The 17,266-nt window shown below is 52.8% G+C and overlaps 1 protein-coding gene across 5 annotated transcripts in view; it reads right to left on the bottom strand.

The window, feature by feature from the left end:
- The window catches only part of CCDC136 (coiled-coil domain containing 136), a 37,763-nt gene that overhangs the window by 6,886 nt on the left and 13,611 nt on the right, over nt 1–17,266 (bottom strand). For 2 of the 5 annotated variants that reach the window (XM_038752341.1, XM_038752342.1), the window contains 11 exons: nt 13,610–13,721; nt 11,742–11,946; nt 11,356–11,505; nt 10,583–10,759; nt 10,063–10,251; nt 8,954–9,142; nt 4,383–4,592; nt 3,564–3,824; nt 2,624–2,863; nt 1,725–1,991; nt 527–715 (listed from right to left, as the gene is read on the bottom strand). In XM_038752341.1, coding sequence (XP_038608269.1) covers nt 527–715; nt 1,725–1,991; nt 2,624–2,863; nt 3,564–3,824; nt 4,383–4,592; nt 8,954–9,142; nt 10,063–10,251; nt 10,583–10,759; nt 11,356–11,505; nt 11,742–11,946; nt 13,610–13,721 — 2,189 coding nt within the window. The remainder of the gene's footprint in view (nt 1–526; nt 716–1,724; nt 1,992–2,623; nt 2,864–3,563; nt 3,825–4,382; nt 4,593–8,953; nt 9,143–10,062; nt 10,252–10,582; nt 10,760–11,355; nt 11,506–11,741; nt 11,947–13,609; nt 13,722–17,266) is intronic. The other 3 variants (XM_038752344.1, XM_038752345.1, XM_038752343.1) reach the window with 2 other exon arrangements.

Genomic DNA, 17,266 nt, shown 5'->3' with positions numbered 1-17,266 from the left:
TTGGGCTTCAACTACCTCATCTGTAAAATGGGGATTAAAACTTTGAGCCCCATGGGGGACAGGGACTGTGTCCAACCCAATTACCTTGTATCTACCCCAGCGCTTAGAACGGTGCTGGGCACATAGTAAGCACTTAACGAATACCACAATTATTATTATTATTATTTAAGTCTCTGGTGAGGGGCAGAAACCTTAGGGAGCTCCTCAGGCAGCATGGCCTAGTGAAATGAGCACTGGCCTGGGAACCAGAGAACCTGGATTTTAACCCTAAATCTAACACTTGTCTGCTCTGTGACCTCGGGCAAGTCTGCGCCTCAGCCACCTCATCTGTAAAATGTGGATTAAGACTATGAGTCCCACGTGGATGTGGGCTGTATCTACCCCAGTGCTTAACAAATACCACATATATACAAAAAAAAAAAAAGAAAAGCCCCTTACCCACCCATTCTCTCTCCTCTCCCCACTCCCCTCCAGCTGCTGTGGCCGGGATCTTGCCTCTCTCCCCGGCCCGTCTCTTCCAGGTTACCTTGCTGCTGATGACAACGCTGCTTTTTCCAGTGGAAGCCTGCAAAACCTTGAGCTGCTGCAGCTCCTCCTGACAGAAGCGCAGCTCCTCCTTTAGCTGGCCCTGCACCTCCAGAAGCCGCCCCTGCTCCTGCTGGCTGATCTGGTACAGCTGCTGCAGCTCCTGCAGCTTCATCTGCAGTTCCCTGTGCTGCTGGCGGAGAGGGTAGTTATCCTGGGAAGTCCTGGACCAATTGGTCTGGCCTCCGCTTAGAGACCCCCGGCCATTTCCCTACATCGCCCATGGGGCCTGGCAAAGGACCAATCAGGGAAAGTGGTGGACAGTACAGAAAATCAGCATTTAAGTCGATCTGGTCGACAACTGGCTTTTACTCACACAGGGTGAGTAGGAAGTGGTGTCAGACAAGTGGCTGTGGACCTGGTTTTCTTTGTTATTTGCGGTGTCCCACTCTGGTGGTGGGGGGAAACATTTAGGGATAGAGTTACCACCTTTGACCAGCCCTCCCCGCCCCCTCAACCCCATGCTGTGAAGGAACCAGGCAACCTAGCCTAGGTTTGAGACTAATCCCTGACATCATGGGGCAGAACTTCTCTGACAGAGTGGTTCATCCTGCTGTACTGTACTTTCCCAAGCACTTAATACAGTACTCAGCACACAGTAAGCACTTAATAAATACGATTGAAAAAATGAATGAATGAATGAGAGCCCCACAGTTCCCCGGGCAGGTGGCAACCTAGCCAGGAGGGCTGTTTAGAAGAAGCTTTGTGGCTGCCTCATTCTTCACAATTTGCAAAACGCCTCTACCCAGCAGAGGAAATCAAGAGCCCAACTGGGGACCGAGGACAGGCCCAAGGATGTTCCCAAAGCCATCCCGGGGAACTGCCAGGGAGAAAGGCGGAAGAAACAGTGCCCTCCTTCTCCCCGATATGGAGGCCGGATCTCCCCTCTCCAGGTAGCCCACAGAGAATATGTCAAATACCACCCTGCGTGTTGTCTCCCTAGGCAGCATCTTGAGATCCAACTCATGGGCAATGTGGCCACCGGGAATTTAGTTGGGAGAATGCTCCCTCCCAACCGAACCCCATCCCTTTGCTTCCTCCACTCCCCTGCCTCTGGCGTGGTTACCCTAAAGGGAAGGGTCTCCTGTCTTCCCCTGGAGAGAGAGTCCCCCTTTGGCTCCTGACGCTCCCGCTCGCACCTCTCTAGCTGGGGTTACTTCGCTGCTGTTGCTGCTGCTGTGGTGGTGGTGGTGGTTGCTGCCTTCAGGAAGAGTGGGGACAGCCTTGGACTCCCGGAGCTCCTGCAGTTCCTCCTGACAGCTCTGTAGCTCCCTCCGCAGCTGCTCCTGCACCTCCATCCACTGCCTCAATTCCTGCTTCAGCTGGTCCTGCTCCTTGAGGCTGTCTTGGTACATAGTCTGGAGTTTCTGCAGCTTGACCATGAGCTGGCTAATTAAGTCTGCCGCCTGCATCGGGGGAGGCGGGCAGTGTGCTTTAGAGACCCCTGGCCCAAGCTCCGTCAGAGAAAAGTGGGGCCCATGCCCTTCCTTACACTTTTCCTCCCCTTGACCGATGCTCAGCTGGTCCAAGGGGGTGTCGTGTGTGCAGTACATCATGGTCCCTGATGACTGCCGTGGGGCGGCTGACAATGGAATTCCCAGATGACCCTTCTGGTCTGCCGTGCCCAGGTGAAATGTCCCGCCTGCTTGGCAGGCAGCTCCATGGTTGTCAGCCACCCACTTTCTAGCCAGAGCGGTCTTGCCCAGCCCTAGAAGGCCCGCCTTGGGTGGGTGGCAGTGGGTGCTGAGGATCATCCCCTCAGCTTGGCCTGAGGAGGAGGCCCCAGCCTCTCTCCGGTTCTCAGCATACTGAGCAGCACTGCTGCAGGGTGGATCCAAGCAAGGGAGGTGGCGCAGCACTTGGCATCTTCTAGTCCTACTGTCCAAGGCCCATCCTCCCTGATCCCCTTCCGCCTCTCCTTTTGTACTAGTATTTCCTTAACAAGCACCTGACCTCATCACTCAGTTCCCCTCTGGCACCACCCTTGGGGCCATTCTCTCTACCTCCCGGTCTCGTCTCTCACCCAGGCTGTCATTACCTCAGTGCTTTCAAAGCTGCTGCCGAAGTTGTCATTGCTCAAGTCACTTGGAAGGGAAAAGACAGGGGTGCTTGGGATTTTGAACAGCTTTACTTCCTCCTGGCATAGGTGTAGTTCCTCCTGCAACAGCCTCCGCTCCTCCAGGAGCCTTCCCTGCTCATCCTGCAGCCACTTCTGTTGTTCCTGGCTGATCTGGTACAGGTCCTGCAGCTCCCGCAGCTTGCCCAAGATCTCCTCAAACTGCAGTGAGGAAAGTGGGCTGGGGGGAAGGCACCCTTATCCCAGGAAAGTCCGAGGGCAGGGACCTCACCCCACCCCAGTGCAATTGCCCAGTGGGGATTGATGGATGGCCTGAACAAGTAAGGTTGCACTGCACGCCGGGACTTGGGCCTCTAGCCTGGATCTGGGAGCCAGAATCAAACTAGAGGATAATCACAAAGTGCCTCTGGTGGGTGACGCTGGAGCAGTCTATGTTCCACTACCACAATGCGGAGCTCCCTATGCTACCAGCTCTTTCCGCTTCCCTGCGGTTTTTCATGCCAACCCTGCCTCACTCCTCGGTCCCATTGGCCAAGGAATTCCCTTTGTCCAGGGCGCTGCCCTGTGGGAGAGTTCAGAGGCCCATGGCCCACCTTCTACCCCACCTCGATCCAATGGGAATCCAACCTGGGAAGGCACAGGAGCCAATACCTCCACACCCAAATTAAAAGTAGTCGTCTCTGGCATCTGGCTTTCTTGGCTACTTGTGCAGCTAGGTGTGAGGCTCCTCCTGGTCTTAGGTGCACTCCTCTCTCCCTTTCCCTCAGCTTCCATCCTCCTTTGGAGTGAGATTTCAGCCCTCTCAGCCCACCCACCTCACTACCCCTGCATCTTGGTGGCCATATTGCCTGGGATAAACTCCTTCCTGACTGCAGGGGCCCAGCCCTCTGGATGCAGTTACCTTGCTGTGGCTGCTGTTGCTGCTGCTACTGCTGCTGCTGCTGCTGCTGAGGGTGATGGTTTGAGTTTGGGAGGACAGGGTTGACCAATATTCCTCCTGCTTCAACAATTCCTTACAGATCTGGAGTTCCTCCTGCAGCTGCCCCTGCTCCTCTATTAGATGGCCCTGATCTTCCACCAGCCGCCTCTGTTCTTCCTGGCTGGCTTGGTACAGGAGCTGCAGTTTCAGCAGCTCCTGCAACTTGTCCATCAGCTCCTGACTCTGCCAGGAGAGTGGGGGAGGTGGGAAGGCATGGTTACCTCCAGACCAGATTCTTCCTTGGGCCATTACCACAAGGATCCTCATGCCTAGTTGGGTCCACCCAGACTAGACAGACCAGCCCCTTCCTCCTGGCACCCACTGTCCAGGCAAATTACAGTGCCCATGTTGTCATGTGGCCCGGGACAGAATGTGAGGGGACCCCAAGACTGGGTGCTTGCAAGGGCCCATCTTCAGATTTCTCCCTCCCTCCCTCTTTTTCTCTCCCTCCTTCTTTCCCTCCCTTTATCTTTCCCTCTTTCTCCCTCTCCCCCTTTTCCTCCCCCTCTCCCTCTCCCCCTTTTCTCTTCCTCTTTCTTTCCCTCTCATTATTTCTCTGTCTCTCCCCCCCTTTTCTCTCTCCCTTCCACTCTTTCTCTCCCTTTTTCTCTCTCTCTTTCTTCATCCCATCTCTCTTCCTTTCCTTAGAACAATTCCCCAGGATGTTCCTCACCACCACACCGCCCATCCATCCCCTCTCCAGGCTCACCCTGCCTGGTTCCACTTTCTGGCTGTCGTTACCTTACTGCTGAAAAGACATCTGCTTTCTGGCTTGGGGCCTTGAGCGTCTTTGAGCAGGAGAAGCTCCTCCTGCAGGGATCCCTGCTTCTCCTGCAGCCACCTCTGCTCCTCCAATAGCTGCCCCTGCTCCATCTGCAGCTGCCCCAGTGACTCCTGCCTCACCTGGAACAACTCCTGCAACTCCTGCAGCTTCCTCAGTAGCTCCTCACACTGTAGTAGCAGAAATAGCATTTGTTAAACGTTTACTGTGTGCAGGGCACTGTACTAAGCCCTGGGAACTAATACACAGGTGACAGTTACTCACAGACCCTGTCTGTACTGTAGGGGAGGAGGGTACTGCAGTTATCCTGGGAGGTAGGAGGAAGAGGAGAAGAGGGGAGGAGGAGGAGAATGGTGGAGGAGGAGGAGGAGGGCAGTGCAGTTATCCTGGGAGGGAGGAGGAGGAGAAAAGAAGAAGAGGAGGAGAATGCAGGAGGAGGAGGGGCATTTAACCGTGCAGCAATCCAAGAACTCCCTGCCCTTTGCCATTGGAGCTCGGGGATATCCCTCCCCTGAGCAGCTGCCCACCTGTGCTCCTTGCCTGCTGTGTGACCCTGGGCAAGTCACTTAACTACTCTGGTCCTCAGTTTATTCTTTCTGTAAAAATGGGGATAAAATACCCAATATCCATTCTCCCTCCCCATTAGACTGTGAATCCCAGTTGGGACAGAGACTGTGTCTGATATTATAGTGCCCCTACCCTAGCACTTAATACAATATTTGTCTAGACTGTAAGCCCCTTGAGGGAGGGATGGTGCCTAACAACTCTTTACTGTCCCCAGCATTTAGTACAGTGCTCTACACATAATGAGTGCTCAATAAATACCACTGATTAATTGATTGATGCGGCATATAATAAGTGCTTAGAAATAGTAGTGGATAGAGCATGGGCCTGGGAGACAGATGGACCTGGGTTCTAATCCTGGCTGGGCCACTTGTCTGCTGTGTGACCTTGGGCAAGTCACTTTTCTGGGCCTCAGTTACTCCATCTGTAAAATGGGGATTAAGACTGTGAGCCCCAGTGTAGGACGGGGACTGTGTCCAAGCTGATTAGCTTATATCTACCCCAGTGCTTAGTAGTGTGCTTGGCACATAGTAAGCACTTAAATACCATAAAAGTTTAAAAAGCTACCAGTTACAATGAAGATGAGGCTGCCCCAGGATGGGTGCCGCGAGGAATGCTGGGACAGGGGCAGGCTGCCCCTCCTGCTCTGGTGGCTTCCAGATGCTATTCCTGCCTTCAGGACATCTCTGCTTGGATCTTACCACTCAAACCCTGTCCCCTGCCTGACTTTCTCATCAGTGTAGATGGCTCCATCATCTTCCCTGTCCCGCTAGCCTGTAACCTTAGCATTATCGTTGACACATCTCTCATTCATCCCACATATTCAATCTGTCACCAAATCCCCTCAGTTCTACCTTCACAATATCGCTAGAATCCACACTTTCTTCTCCATCCAAAATGCTGCTATGCTGATCTATGCACTTATCATATCCCACCTTGTCTACTGCATCAGACTCTTTGCTGATCCCCTTGCCTCCTGTCTTTTCCCTCTCCAGCCCATACTTCACTCTGCAGTCTGGATCATTTATTTTATGGCACTTTTAAGTGCTTATCACATTTCAAGCACTGTTCTAAGCACTGGGGTAGATACAGATTCATCAGATTGGACAAAGTCCCTGTCCTACAAGAGGCTCGCAGTCTAAGTAGACTGTTTTTTTCTAAAAAAAGTTCAGTTCATATTTCCACATTCCTCAGGAACCTCCAGTGGTTGCCCATCCACCTCCACATCAAAGAGAAACTCTTTACCATTGGCTTTAAAGCACTAAATCACCTTGTTCCCTCTTACCTCACCTCTCTGATTTCCTACAATAACTCAACATACTTCGCTCCTCTAAAGCCAACCTACTCACTCGACCTCATTCTCATCTAACTTGCCACCGACCCTTTGGCCAAGTTCTCCCTCCCTTTAATAGCTGACAAACAACTATCCCCACCTTTACAAACCTTACTAAAATCACATCTCCCTTTTTTATTTTAAAGTCTGTCTCCCCCACTAGACTATAAGCTCCTTGTGGGCAGGGAACATGTCTACCAATTTTGTTGTACTCTCCCTAGCACTTAGTACATTGGAAAAGGCACCAATTCTTTCTGCTTCCCCTGATTCAGTCACCATGGGAGACCAGAATCCTGCCTTTCTCATTCGGACCTCTTCTTCCGGTTCCTACCCTGTCCCTATTTTTCTCCATCTCCTCCCTTCATTTTGGGTTTCAAGGCCATTAGGGGCTGCATCACTTCTAGCCTGGAAAGAGTAAAATTTCCCAGAGCCCCTTGAGAGGAAACCAGAGGCTTTTCTATCCCCATATCTTCCTCATTCCCCTTAGCCCATCCCTAAACGGGAATGGGGAGGCCTCTGTATCACAGAGCCCAGAGGTGAACTGCCCCAGCTGCCTCTGGGGAGGTGAGATGGACGCAGATGACATATCTTCTGTGCTTCCTGAATGAACACTGGGCAAGTTATAATTGTACTCTCCCAAGTTCAGTGCTTTGCACACAGTAAGCACTCACTAAATAACGATTGAATGAATGAACAAAGTGCCCATTGAGATGGTGGCTGCCAGGTAGCTGGCTACATTTCTTGCCATTGCCCCAGATGACTCCCATCACAACTCCTTGACTGGGGGGACCAGTGGCAACCCCCTCCCAAGCTCGCTGTGGGCAGGGAATGCGTTTGTTATATTGTTAGATTGTACTCTCCAAGCGATTAGTAGAGTTCTTTGCATACAGTAAGCACTCAAATATGATTGATTGATTGACTGAATGAATGAATGAAAGAAAAGATTGTCACTGCTACATTTCAACTGAAAGAGAGTATGTAGGAGAGGAGAGGATGGGGCATCTCCTGTTTCTGTCAGGTCAAGCCCCAGCCTGCCTGCCGACTCTTCAAATGCTCCAGCAGAAGAAGAGTGAGATCTCTCTGAATATTTTTTTTTTGGTGGGGAGGGGGGAGTAGGAGGAGAATAAGGCTTAACAAGCAATTAAAGGAGAGTCATTACTACACCTCATGACCCTTCCCCCCACCTCTGAACAAATGCATTAGTTTCTCATTTTATGCCCAGGCTGCAGGAAACCTACTTTCCAAGTCCCCTCTAATTGTGTATTTTGAGAGAATAGAAGGGGACTTTCAAGGTCAACAAACACACACAGAGATGAAATGACCAGGTTTTCTGGAGCTCAAAGTGGGGCATGGGATGGGCTTCCTGGGGAGGTGGGAGAGGGAGGAGTCAATGGTTCAAGGAGTTGGAGTGAGGAAAAAGGCAGAGAGAAAGAGAGACAGAAACAGAGACCAAGAGGGCGAATGAGGCTGAGACTGATACAAAACAGAGACAGGCAACAGGAGCGGAGCAGTGGGAAGAGCCTGGAGACTGCTTGGTATTCCCCAGGGCAGGTTTGGGGGCCGGGTTGGGGGGAATTCCAGGAAGCTGCTCCACTGCCCGGAACCACCCCTACCTGGGTCAAAATGGACTTCTGGCAGGACTCAGGGAAAAAATGTGGGATTGTCCCACAAGGGCAGGACAGTCACTTTAACTGTAGATAGATATCTCATTGCTTTTCGCACCATTCATTTGAACATGATATATTTCTCCGATTCTCTCCCCTTGAGATCTTCCTACCTGCACTTCATTCCTTCCCTCCTTCCAACTACCTGTCTTGTGAAGGGGATGGGGAGGGGTCCTCCGGCTGCTTCCACCCACCCCCGCCTACCGTTCCCCAGGCCAGGCTTGGGAACAGGGTGGGATGGGGGGGAAGATGAATGGGAGAGTGAATTCTGAAGGTGTCTCTGTAACCTCAGGCAAGTTGCTTAACTTTTCTGTGCCTCAGTTCCCTCATCTGTAAAATGGGGATTAAGGCTGTGAGCCCCACGTGGGTCAGGGACTGTGGCCAACCTGATTAGCTTGAATCTACCCCAGCGCTTGGCACACAGTAGGTACATAGCAAATACCATAATTATTATTATTTCTGTGGTCCCATCAGAGTAAACTGCAATTATGAGATACTGGCTAATTCTGACCAGGTAAACCACACTCTTGCTGCCCTTTGGCATAAGAGTCCAGCGGGGTTAGGGCTTCTCCTCCTAAGGCTCCGCTCTGGGGCTTGTTGGGTTTATATGGGCAAAACCAACCAAAGCACAGATTAGGATAAGGTAGGAAGATGGTGGATGAGCCAGGATCAGTCCCCACAGGTTCAAAGTTGAGGAGCATCTACTTCTGGCTGGGTAGGGGCTAGAACAGTGCTTTGCACATAGTAAGAGCTTAATAAATGCCATCATTATTATTATTATTTATCTGGGTATAGCCCTATCTGTCGATCTGTCCTTTTACTTCCATCAGCTGTGGTCACAGGAAACTGAGTGGGGGCAGGGGAAGGGTACACCCAACCCTGCCCCTGTCCCTCTCACGCTCCCTCCTGAGATGCTGCCACCCCCCACCCCTTCACCAGTGTAGGTCGTTCCTATCTGAGCAACGGTTACCTTGTTAATGTGGTTGAGGTAATCGGGGGGGCAGGCTTGGCCCTTTCTGAGCTGCTGCAGCTCACCCTGGCAGAGCCACAGCTCCTCCTGCAACTGTCCCTGCATCTCCAGGAGCCGCCCCCGCTCCTCTTGGCTGGTCTGGTACAGCTGCTGCAGTTCCTGCAGCTTCATTTGCAGCAGGACTTTCTCCTGGTAGGGAAGGGGTGGGGGGGAGGAGGGTGTGTTCAAACAATGCTGTTTCCCTGAGAGATTCCTGCCTCCTCCTCCTCCTGTCCAGATCACAGGATCTTCCTCAGAAACAAGGCACTCTTAAGACCTCCTCTCCTTGCTTCCTCTCCTTCCCTGCCCTGTCTGGACCAGCCTAGCTGCTCTGCATCTGATGGCAAGGGGCAGGGACCAGGGGAAGAGGGAGGATGGAGAATGAGGAAGCACAAGATGTCCCCTTCCCTGAGTTGTGCTTACCAGGGCTTCCTCGAGTGCAGAGACTTCAAAGGAAGCAATGTGGCCTAGTGGATAAAGCAGGGGCTTGGGAGTCAGATGGACCTAGGTTCTAATCCTGTTTCTGCCACTTCGGTGCTGTGTGACCTTGGGTTCTAGACTGTGAGCTCGTGGTGGGCAGGGAATGTGTCTGTTGTTGTATTCTCCCAAGCGCTTAGTACAGTACTTGGCACACAGTAAGCAACAATGAATATGATTGAATGAATGAATGAAAGAGTGAATGGGCAAGTCACTTAACTTCTCTTTGCCTCAGTGACTCACCTGTAAAATAGGAGTGAATACTGTGAGCTCCATTGACTGGGTCCAACCTTGTATCTACCCCAGCGCTTAGTACAGTGCCTAGCAAACCACTCGGTGTACTAAGCTCTTAATAAATACCATTTAAAAAAAAGGAACCCAGAGTTTGTCCAGCCCCATCTTCAGTCCCCGTGGGGACTCGGGGAGGATGCTCTGCAGCCCACTTAGCTTTGGCTCTGCTCAGCCAGGGGCTAAAGTTCCGTCCTGCCACTCGGCTCCCTCATCTGAATGGGACATCTCCTCCCTCATCTGTTGTGCTCTGCTGTTTCCTCAGGCTGGAGGAAACCTGCTCTCTGGCCTCGGCTGGCTGTTACCTGGTCCCAGGGGCTGGAGTCACTTTTGGACGGGAGGGCCTGCGCCTCCTTGAGCTGCCGTAGCTCGTCCTGGCAGAGCCCCAGCTCCTCGCGCAGTTGGCCCTGCACCTCCAGGAGCCGCTCCTGCTCTGCCTTGCTCGCCTGGTTCAGCTGCTGCAGCTCCTGCAGCCTGTGCAGCAGCTCCTGGTTCTGTGGTGGGGGAGGTCGAGGCAGCACCGTTACCCTGAGATCCCTGCCTCCGCCACCTGAATCTCACTCAGATCCAGACACTTTGCTCTACCTTTAAGGCTTCCGTGTGCCACGGACCCGGGGAAGGGAAAGAACTTGTGGCCAGTTGCGAGAAGCCCTGATCCTTTCTCCCCACCCTCTCCTGCTGCCCCGTCTCTTCCCCGCTCTTGGGGCTTCCACCCAGGTTTTTCCAAGGGCTTCCAGCCAGGCCCTCCCCCTCCGTTTCCTCCTGGCGGCCCCTCAGCCACCCTCCGGACGGGAAAGCCACCCTGCTCCCTCTCCTTGCCTTTACCTTGTTGCTTTTTGAGACCACCTGAATTTCCCTGAGCTGCTGCAGCTCCTCCTGACAGAAGTGCAGCTCTGTCTGCAATTGCCCCTGCACCTTCAGGAGCCGCCCCTGCTCCTCCTGGCTGGCCTGGTACAGCTGCTGCAGCTCCTGCAGCTTCATCTCCAGCTCCTCTCTCTGGGGCTGGGGAGGATGTGGAGCAGAAATAGTTACACTGAGGGACTGGTGAGCCCTCCACCTTGCTGCCTGGTCCTCGATGCCCAGAATTCCCAACTTCTCCCGCTTTTCCAGGCCTGGAGGCAGGTCGGCATTTGGAAAGCCTCCCCTGCCACCAAACCAGCTGCGGGTTTGGCCTGGGCAGGTCGTTCATTTCCGGCGCTTCGCCCAAGATCCAGGCACACTGCCCATAGGAAAACACACTTACCAAGGCGAAGTCAAAGATGGTGACACATCAAGCTTTACCCAGCACCAGGGAGGATGCAGACTTTGTCGAGGGTACTGTGAGAAACTACCTTAAGAATCTTGGTGCGCTCTCTCCTCCGATGCCGGGATCACAGGATGAGGGCCCTTTCCTGGTGCCCAGCTGCCCGCGTTTGCCCCATAGGCTGCCGCTCATGATCAATGTCCGAGGTAGAAGCCAACAGCCAGTTGAGGGGGGGGGGGTCCCACCTCTCCCCGAACTACAGTGGGGTTCCCACCGGGTCTAGAGTTGCCCCCTGATCATGCCCCCTTTGCTCCCCTGCTGACCACCCCCCCTCCACCACCCCAGGAGTGGTTACCTGGGTGTTGGCACTGGGGCCCTGGGCATTCTGGAGCCGGCGCAGCTCATCCTGACAGAGCCGCAGCTCCTCCAGCAGCCGGCCCTGCTCCTCCTGGCTGGCCTGGTGTTGCAGCTGGAGTTCCTGCAGCTCCGTGAACAGCTCTTCGCACTGTGCAGAGAGGGGGCCGGGGGGTGGGGACTGGGGTAGGTGGGGGTCCGCTCCAGAAAGGGATCTTGAACTGGGGGTGGTGCCACCCCTGGGACAGGCAAGGAGCTCGCTCGTCAGCCGGCAGCAAGTCCGCCCCTCCAGGCCCTTTCCTGGGACAGCCTCGCCCTCCATCCCCGGGCCTCTTGACCACACCACCCATCCTCCCGACAGCCCACCAGTCCTCCCCTGGGTCTTACCTTGCCTTGCATCTGCTGCACTTGCTCCTCAGCCCCCAGCAGCTGCTGCCGGAGCGCTGCCTCCACCTCGGAATCTTCCTGATGCTCTCTGGCCTTGGACGGACCCGGCTCCCCCTGCAGCTCCTTCTCTGAGGCCTGGCACCCTGTCGTCAGCATCTTCTTTCGGGGGCTCGGCTCCTGCCTTGATTCCACGGCTCTCACTGCTCTGCAAGCCCGAAAGCGGGGCCTCGGTGAGAAGGGCCACCCGCCGGCTGTCCGGCTCCAGCCCAGCTCCTCCTAGTCCAGCCACTCAGCCTGCCAGAGGTATTTACCGCACATCTACCATGTGCCTGGCGCTGCGCTAATCGTGGGGGACGAGGAATGAGGTACCAAGCAAAGGCCAGATAAGACTTGGTCCCTGGCTCTCAGAGGGCAGGGAGATGGGCACTGGACCCAAGAGGAGACATTGAATACATAGAGACAAAACAACTTGAAAACGCCGGGACAAAGATAAACACAATGAGAGCTCCAGAACATTGCGGTTGCAGTTCAGCTGAGCAGGGAGGCGGGCATCGCTGACCGGGACTCAACTGTTGGCGCACAGACTTGGCCTGATGCCCAGCCCCAACCACCCTCCTTGGTCTCCAGTGGCAGGCTCCAGGGCAGAGGGCACGCCAGGGCAGCAGGGCGGGAGTGAGCCCCGGCCTGCTCCTGCTCCATCCCTAATTAGGAGAGTCCAGAGACTGAGTCCTCGTGGAACGTGCCCGTCTGTGATCGGCCCCGGGGTCCGCCCAGCCTAGTGACCTGGGCTCTGAGCTGACTTTAGGCCGGTCTGGGCTGCTCAACCCTCTAGACTGTAAACTCGTTGTAGGCGGGGAATGTGTCTTTATTGTTGTATTGTACCCTCCCAAGCACTCAGTGCAATGCTCTGCCCACAGTAAGCGCTCAATGAATGCGACTGAATGAATTGAAGCAGCATGGCTTAGTGGAAAGAGCACAAGCTCGGGAGTCAGAGGTCATGGGTTCTAATGCCGGCTCCGCCACTTGTCTTCTGTGTGATCTTGGGCAAGTCACTTAACTTCTCTGTGCCTCATTTCCCTCATCTGTAAAATGGGGATGAAGACAGTGAGCCCCACGTGGGACAACCTGATTACCTTGTATCTACCTCAGCTCTTAGAACAGGGCTTGGCACATCCACCAAGCTAGCTCTCTTCCTCCCTTCAAGGCCCTACTGAGAGCTCACCTCCTCCAGGAGGCCTTCCCAGACTAAGCCCCCTCCTTCCTCTCCCCCATCTTACCTCCTTCCCTTCCCCACAGCACCTGTATATATGTATATATGTTTGTACATATTTATTACTCTATTTATTTCTTTATTTATTTTACTTGTACATATCTATTCTATTTATTTTATTTTGTTGATATGTTTGGTTTTGTTCTCTGTCTCCCCCTTCTAGACTGTGAGCCCACTGTTGGGTAGGGACTGTCTCTATATGTTGCCAACTTGTACTTCCCAAGCGCTTAGTACAGTGCTCCGCACACAGTAAGCGCTCAATAAATACGATTGATTGATTGATGGTAAGAACTCAACAAATACCATCATCATTATTATTATTATTATTATTATTAACCCATCTCCAAAAGCCAGGAATCCCTCCCTGTCCAGCACCTCCCTGCTTCCAGGCTGTCCTGGAATGGAACGGCCTTGGGCGCTGGAGGGGCAGGCTGCTATTTGCCCCAGTTCCGCCCTGCTCGGCCTTGCCCGTTGGATGGGGCCAGTGCCCCAGGTGGGGCTTTGGGAGGGGAAAGCCTAGGGTGGCTTGCCGAGAAGGCAGATGACGGGCCGGTCCATTTGAAGGTCCCCTCGCGTTGCCCGGCCCCACTGGCCGTACCTTTGGGCCTCCAGCTCCTCCAGCTGTTCGCTTAGGAGGCCGTTGCTCTGCTGCAGTGAATGGTACTCTTCTGTCAGGATCTGGCAACGCTCACGCAGCTGCCGCAGCTCCTCTGTAAGAGGGAGAATACAAGACAGGAGCTAAATCCATGGGAGCTGGGCCCACCCGCCTTCCTGGCCTGGAAAACAGAAAGCAGGCAGCTGGCTAGCATCCTTGCACCCTCCCTTCCCCAGGGGTACACAGGGCCCAGGGCTCCTCTCCTCACCCTAGGCAGCTGCCCCTCTTCATCCCCCCAAACAGCTTTCTCAGCTGTCGCAAACCCCCTCATCTCCCTCTCCATCCCCCCATCTTACCTCCTTCCCTTCCCCACAGCACCTGTATATATGTATATATGTTTGTACATATTTATTACTCTATTTATTTATTTATTTTACTTGTACATATCTATTCTATTTATTTTATTTTGTTAGGATGTTTGGTTTTGTTCTCTGTCTCCCCCTTTTAGACTGTGAGCCCACTGCTGGGTAGGGACTGTCTCTATATGTCGCCAACTTGTACTTCCCAAGCGCTTAGTACAGTGCTCTGCACACAGTAAGCGCTCAATAAATACGATTGATGATGATGATGATGATGATGATGATGATTGGATCTCAGGGGCCCCCAAACCTCTAGCGGTTTAGCTGGGTGGAGCACTTCGGTTTCATAATAGTAATAATAATAATGATGGCATTTATTAAGCACTTACTATGTGCAAAGCACTGTTCTAAGCGCTGGGGAGGTTACAAGGTGATCAGGTTGTCCCGCAGGGGGCTCACAGTCTTCATCCCCATTTTCCAGATGAGGGAACTGAGGCACAAAGAATAATAATAATGATGGCATTTATTAAGCGCTTACTATGAGCAAAGCACTGTTCTAAGCGCGGGGGAGGTTACAAGGTGATCTGGTTGTCCCACGGGGGGCTCACAGTCTTCATCCCCATTTTCCAGATGAGGTCACTGAGGCCCGGAGAAGTGAAGTGACTTGCCCAAAGTCACATAGCTGACAAGGGGCGGAGCCGGGATTTGAACCCATGACCTCGGACTTCAAAGCCCGGGCTCCTTCCACTGAGCCACGCTGCTTCTGAGCTTATTCAGCTCTTCCTGTGTGCAGAGCACTAATAATAATAATTTGTGGGGGGTTTTAAGCGCTTACTAAGAAGCAGCTCCAAAATGCTGGGTCTCTCCCCTCATCTCTAACTGGAAGTGTTAGGTCTCTCCCCCTTCCATCTAGACTGTAGGCTTGTTATGGGCAGGGAACGTCTGCTAATTCAGTTATATTGTACTCTCCCAAGTGCTTAGTAGAGTGATCTGCACAGAATAAGAGCTCAATACCACTGATTGATTGATTTGATTGATTAATTCCATCATTTTATTCCCATAAGGGAGGCAGTAGAGCCGAATGGAAAGGCCCTGGGACTGAGAGCCAGGAGTCCTGGGTTCAAATCCTGGCTTGGCCACTGGCTTGTTGGATGCCTTTGGGGCACGTCACAACCTCTCCTGAGCCACAGTTTCCTCATCTGCAGAGAAGCAGCGTGGCTCAGTGGAAAGAGCCCGGGCTTTGGAGTCAGAGCTCATGGGTTCAAATCCCAACTCTGCCAATTGTCAGCTGTGTGACTTTGGGCAAGTCACTTAACTTCTCTGTGCCTCAGTTCCCTCATCTGTAAAATGGGGATTTAAGACTGTGAGCCCCACATGGGTCAACCTGATCACCTAGTATCCCGCCAGCGCTTAGAACAGTGCTTTGCACATAGCGCTTAACAAATACCATCATTATTATTATCTGTCAAAAGGGGCCAAAATCGATTGTGATCCCCAGGTAGGACTGTGGCCAATCTGATTCTCTGGTGTCTACCCCAGAGTTTAGCACAGAGTAAGCACTTAATAAACACCCTAATTATTATTATGACACTCTGGGTTTTATCCAGTTGTCACAGCCTTCCCTTTCAGATACTAGCTCCTGCCAAACAGCATTATCGCTAAAGACACCTGTGGAGCGGTGAGTTCGGCTAATCCCAGTGAACCTTGTTTCATTCATTCAATCGTATTTATTGAGCGCCTACTGTGGAGAGCACTGTACTAAGTGCTTGGGAATTACATGTCGGCAACATATAGAGACGGTCCCTACCCAACAACGGGCTCTTGTTTCCCAATTAGGCGCCTCTGACCCACTTCAGATGTCAGCAGAATATGGAAGCAGAGTGGCCTAATGGACAGAGCACGGGCCGGGCAGTTGGAGGACCTGGGTTCTAATCCAGGCTCCCCCACTTGTCTGCTGGGTGACTTTGGGCAAGTCACTTAACTCCTCTGAGCCTCCGTTTTCTCGATTGCCAAATGAGGATTCAATGCCTGTTCTCCCTCTTTTCTTAGACTGTGAGTCCATGTGGGACAGGGACTGTGTTCAACCTGATTAACTTTCATTTACGCCAGCGCTGAGAACTGTGCTTGACATATAGTAAGTGCTTAGCAAATACCATTAATTAATTAAAAAAAGAAGAGAAGGCAGGAATTCTGGTGACTCCCACTGCCTTACCTGCCCTTTTGTCTCCCTTGGGCAAGATGGCCCACAGCAGCCAGGCCCCATGAAAACCACCTGACATTTGAATGAAGCCATTTGCCCAACCCATGAGCTACTTGGATTCTGGTTTCCAGCTGCTATTAATGAGCAGCTGGGGCCTTCCCCAAACAGCCTGTCTTCATTATTAACCATTCTTTGCTTTTCTGACCCTGCTTCCCCTCACCCCATCCCAAGGACTAGTGGGCCTTCCTGGTAAGTCCTTCCGAGGGAGCCCATTGACAGTCTCTTCCTTTGCCTCCCGCTGGCCCCGGCCCACGTTCCCGAGCCCTCTCGGTTTAGAAGAAACCAGGGGCAGCAGGTCAGGGCTTCCTGCAGCTGGGGTGGACTGCAGCCCCTGGAGGTCCCAGTTTTGACTGATCCTGCTCTGGCCCTTCCCCTTCTTTCCTGATCTAAGGCTGGGCCACTTGTGCTCCGACTCCCTGCCTCTCGGGCCACGGTCTGTCTGCCAAACAAAGGCAACTCTCTGGAACTGCTGGTCTCAGCAAAGATGGGGGAAGGCACTGTAGACAACACCACTCTAGCGGGCACTGTGTCCAACCTATCTTGTATCTACCCCAGCGCTTAGAACGGTGCTTGACACATAGTAAGCACTTAACTAATACCAACATTATTATTATTATTCGCCATCACTGTAGACTATACCACCATCCTCTCTGTCTCATGAGCCCATATCCTTAGCATTATCCTCGACTCATCTCTCTCATTCAACCCGCACATTCAGTGTGTCACCAAATCCTGTAGTCTCTACCTTCACAACAAGGCTAAAATCTGCCCCTTCCTTCATCCAAGCTGCTACCAGACTGATCCAAGCACTTATATTATATCCAGTCATCACTACTGCATCGTCCTCCTCGTTGACCTCCTTTCTCCTGTCCATACTTCACTCTGCTGCCGGATCATTTTTCTAAAAAAAAACCCATCAGTCCACAACTCGCCACTCCTCAAAACCCTCCAATGTTTTCCCATCCTTCTTCGCATCAAACAGAAACTCCTTATCACCGGCTTTAAAGTACTCAATCAACTCTCCTGGCTTCCCCCTTTCCT

The sequence above is a fragment of the Tachyglossus aculeatus genome, chromosome 10 (genome assembly GCF_015852505.1).
Source record: "Tachyglossus aculeatus isolate mTacAcu1 chromosome 10, mTacAcu1.pri, whole genome shotgun sequence".
Lineage (NCBI taxonomy): Eukaryota > Metazoa > Chordata > Mammalia > Monotremata > Tachyglossidae > Tachyglossus > Tachyglossus aculeatus.
This window is presented reverse-complemented; position numbering and strand designations above follow the sequence as displayed.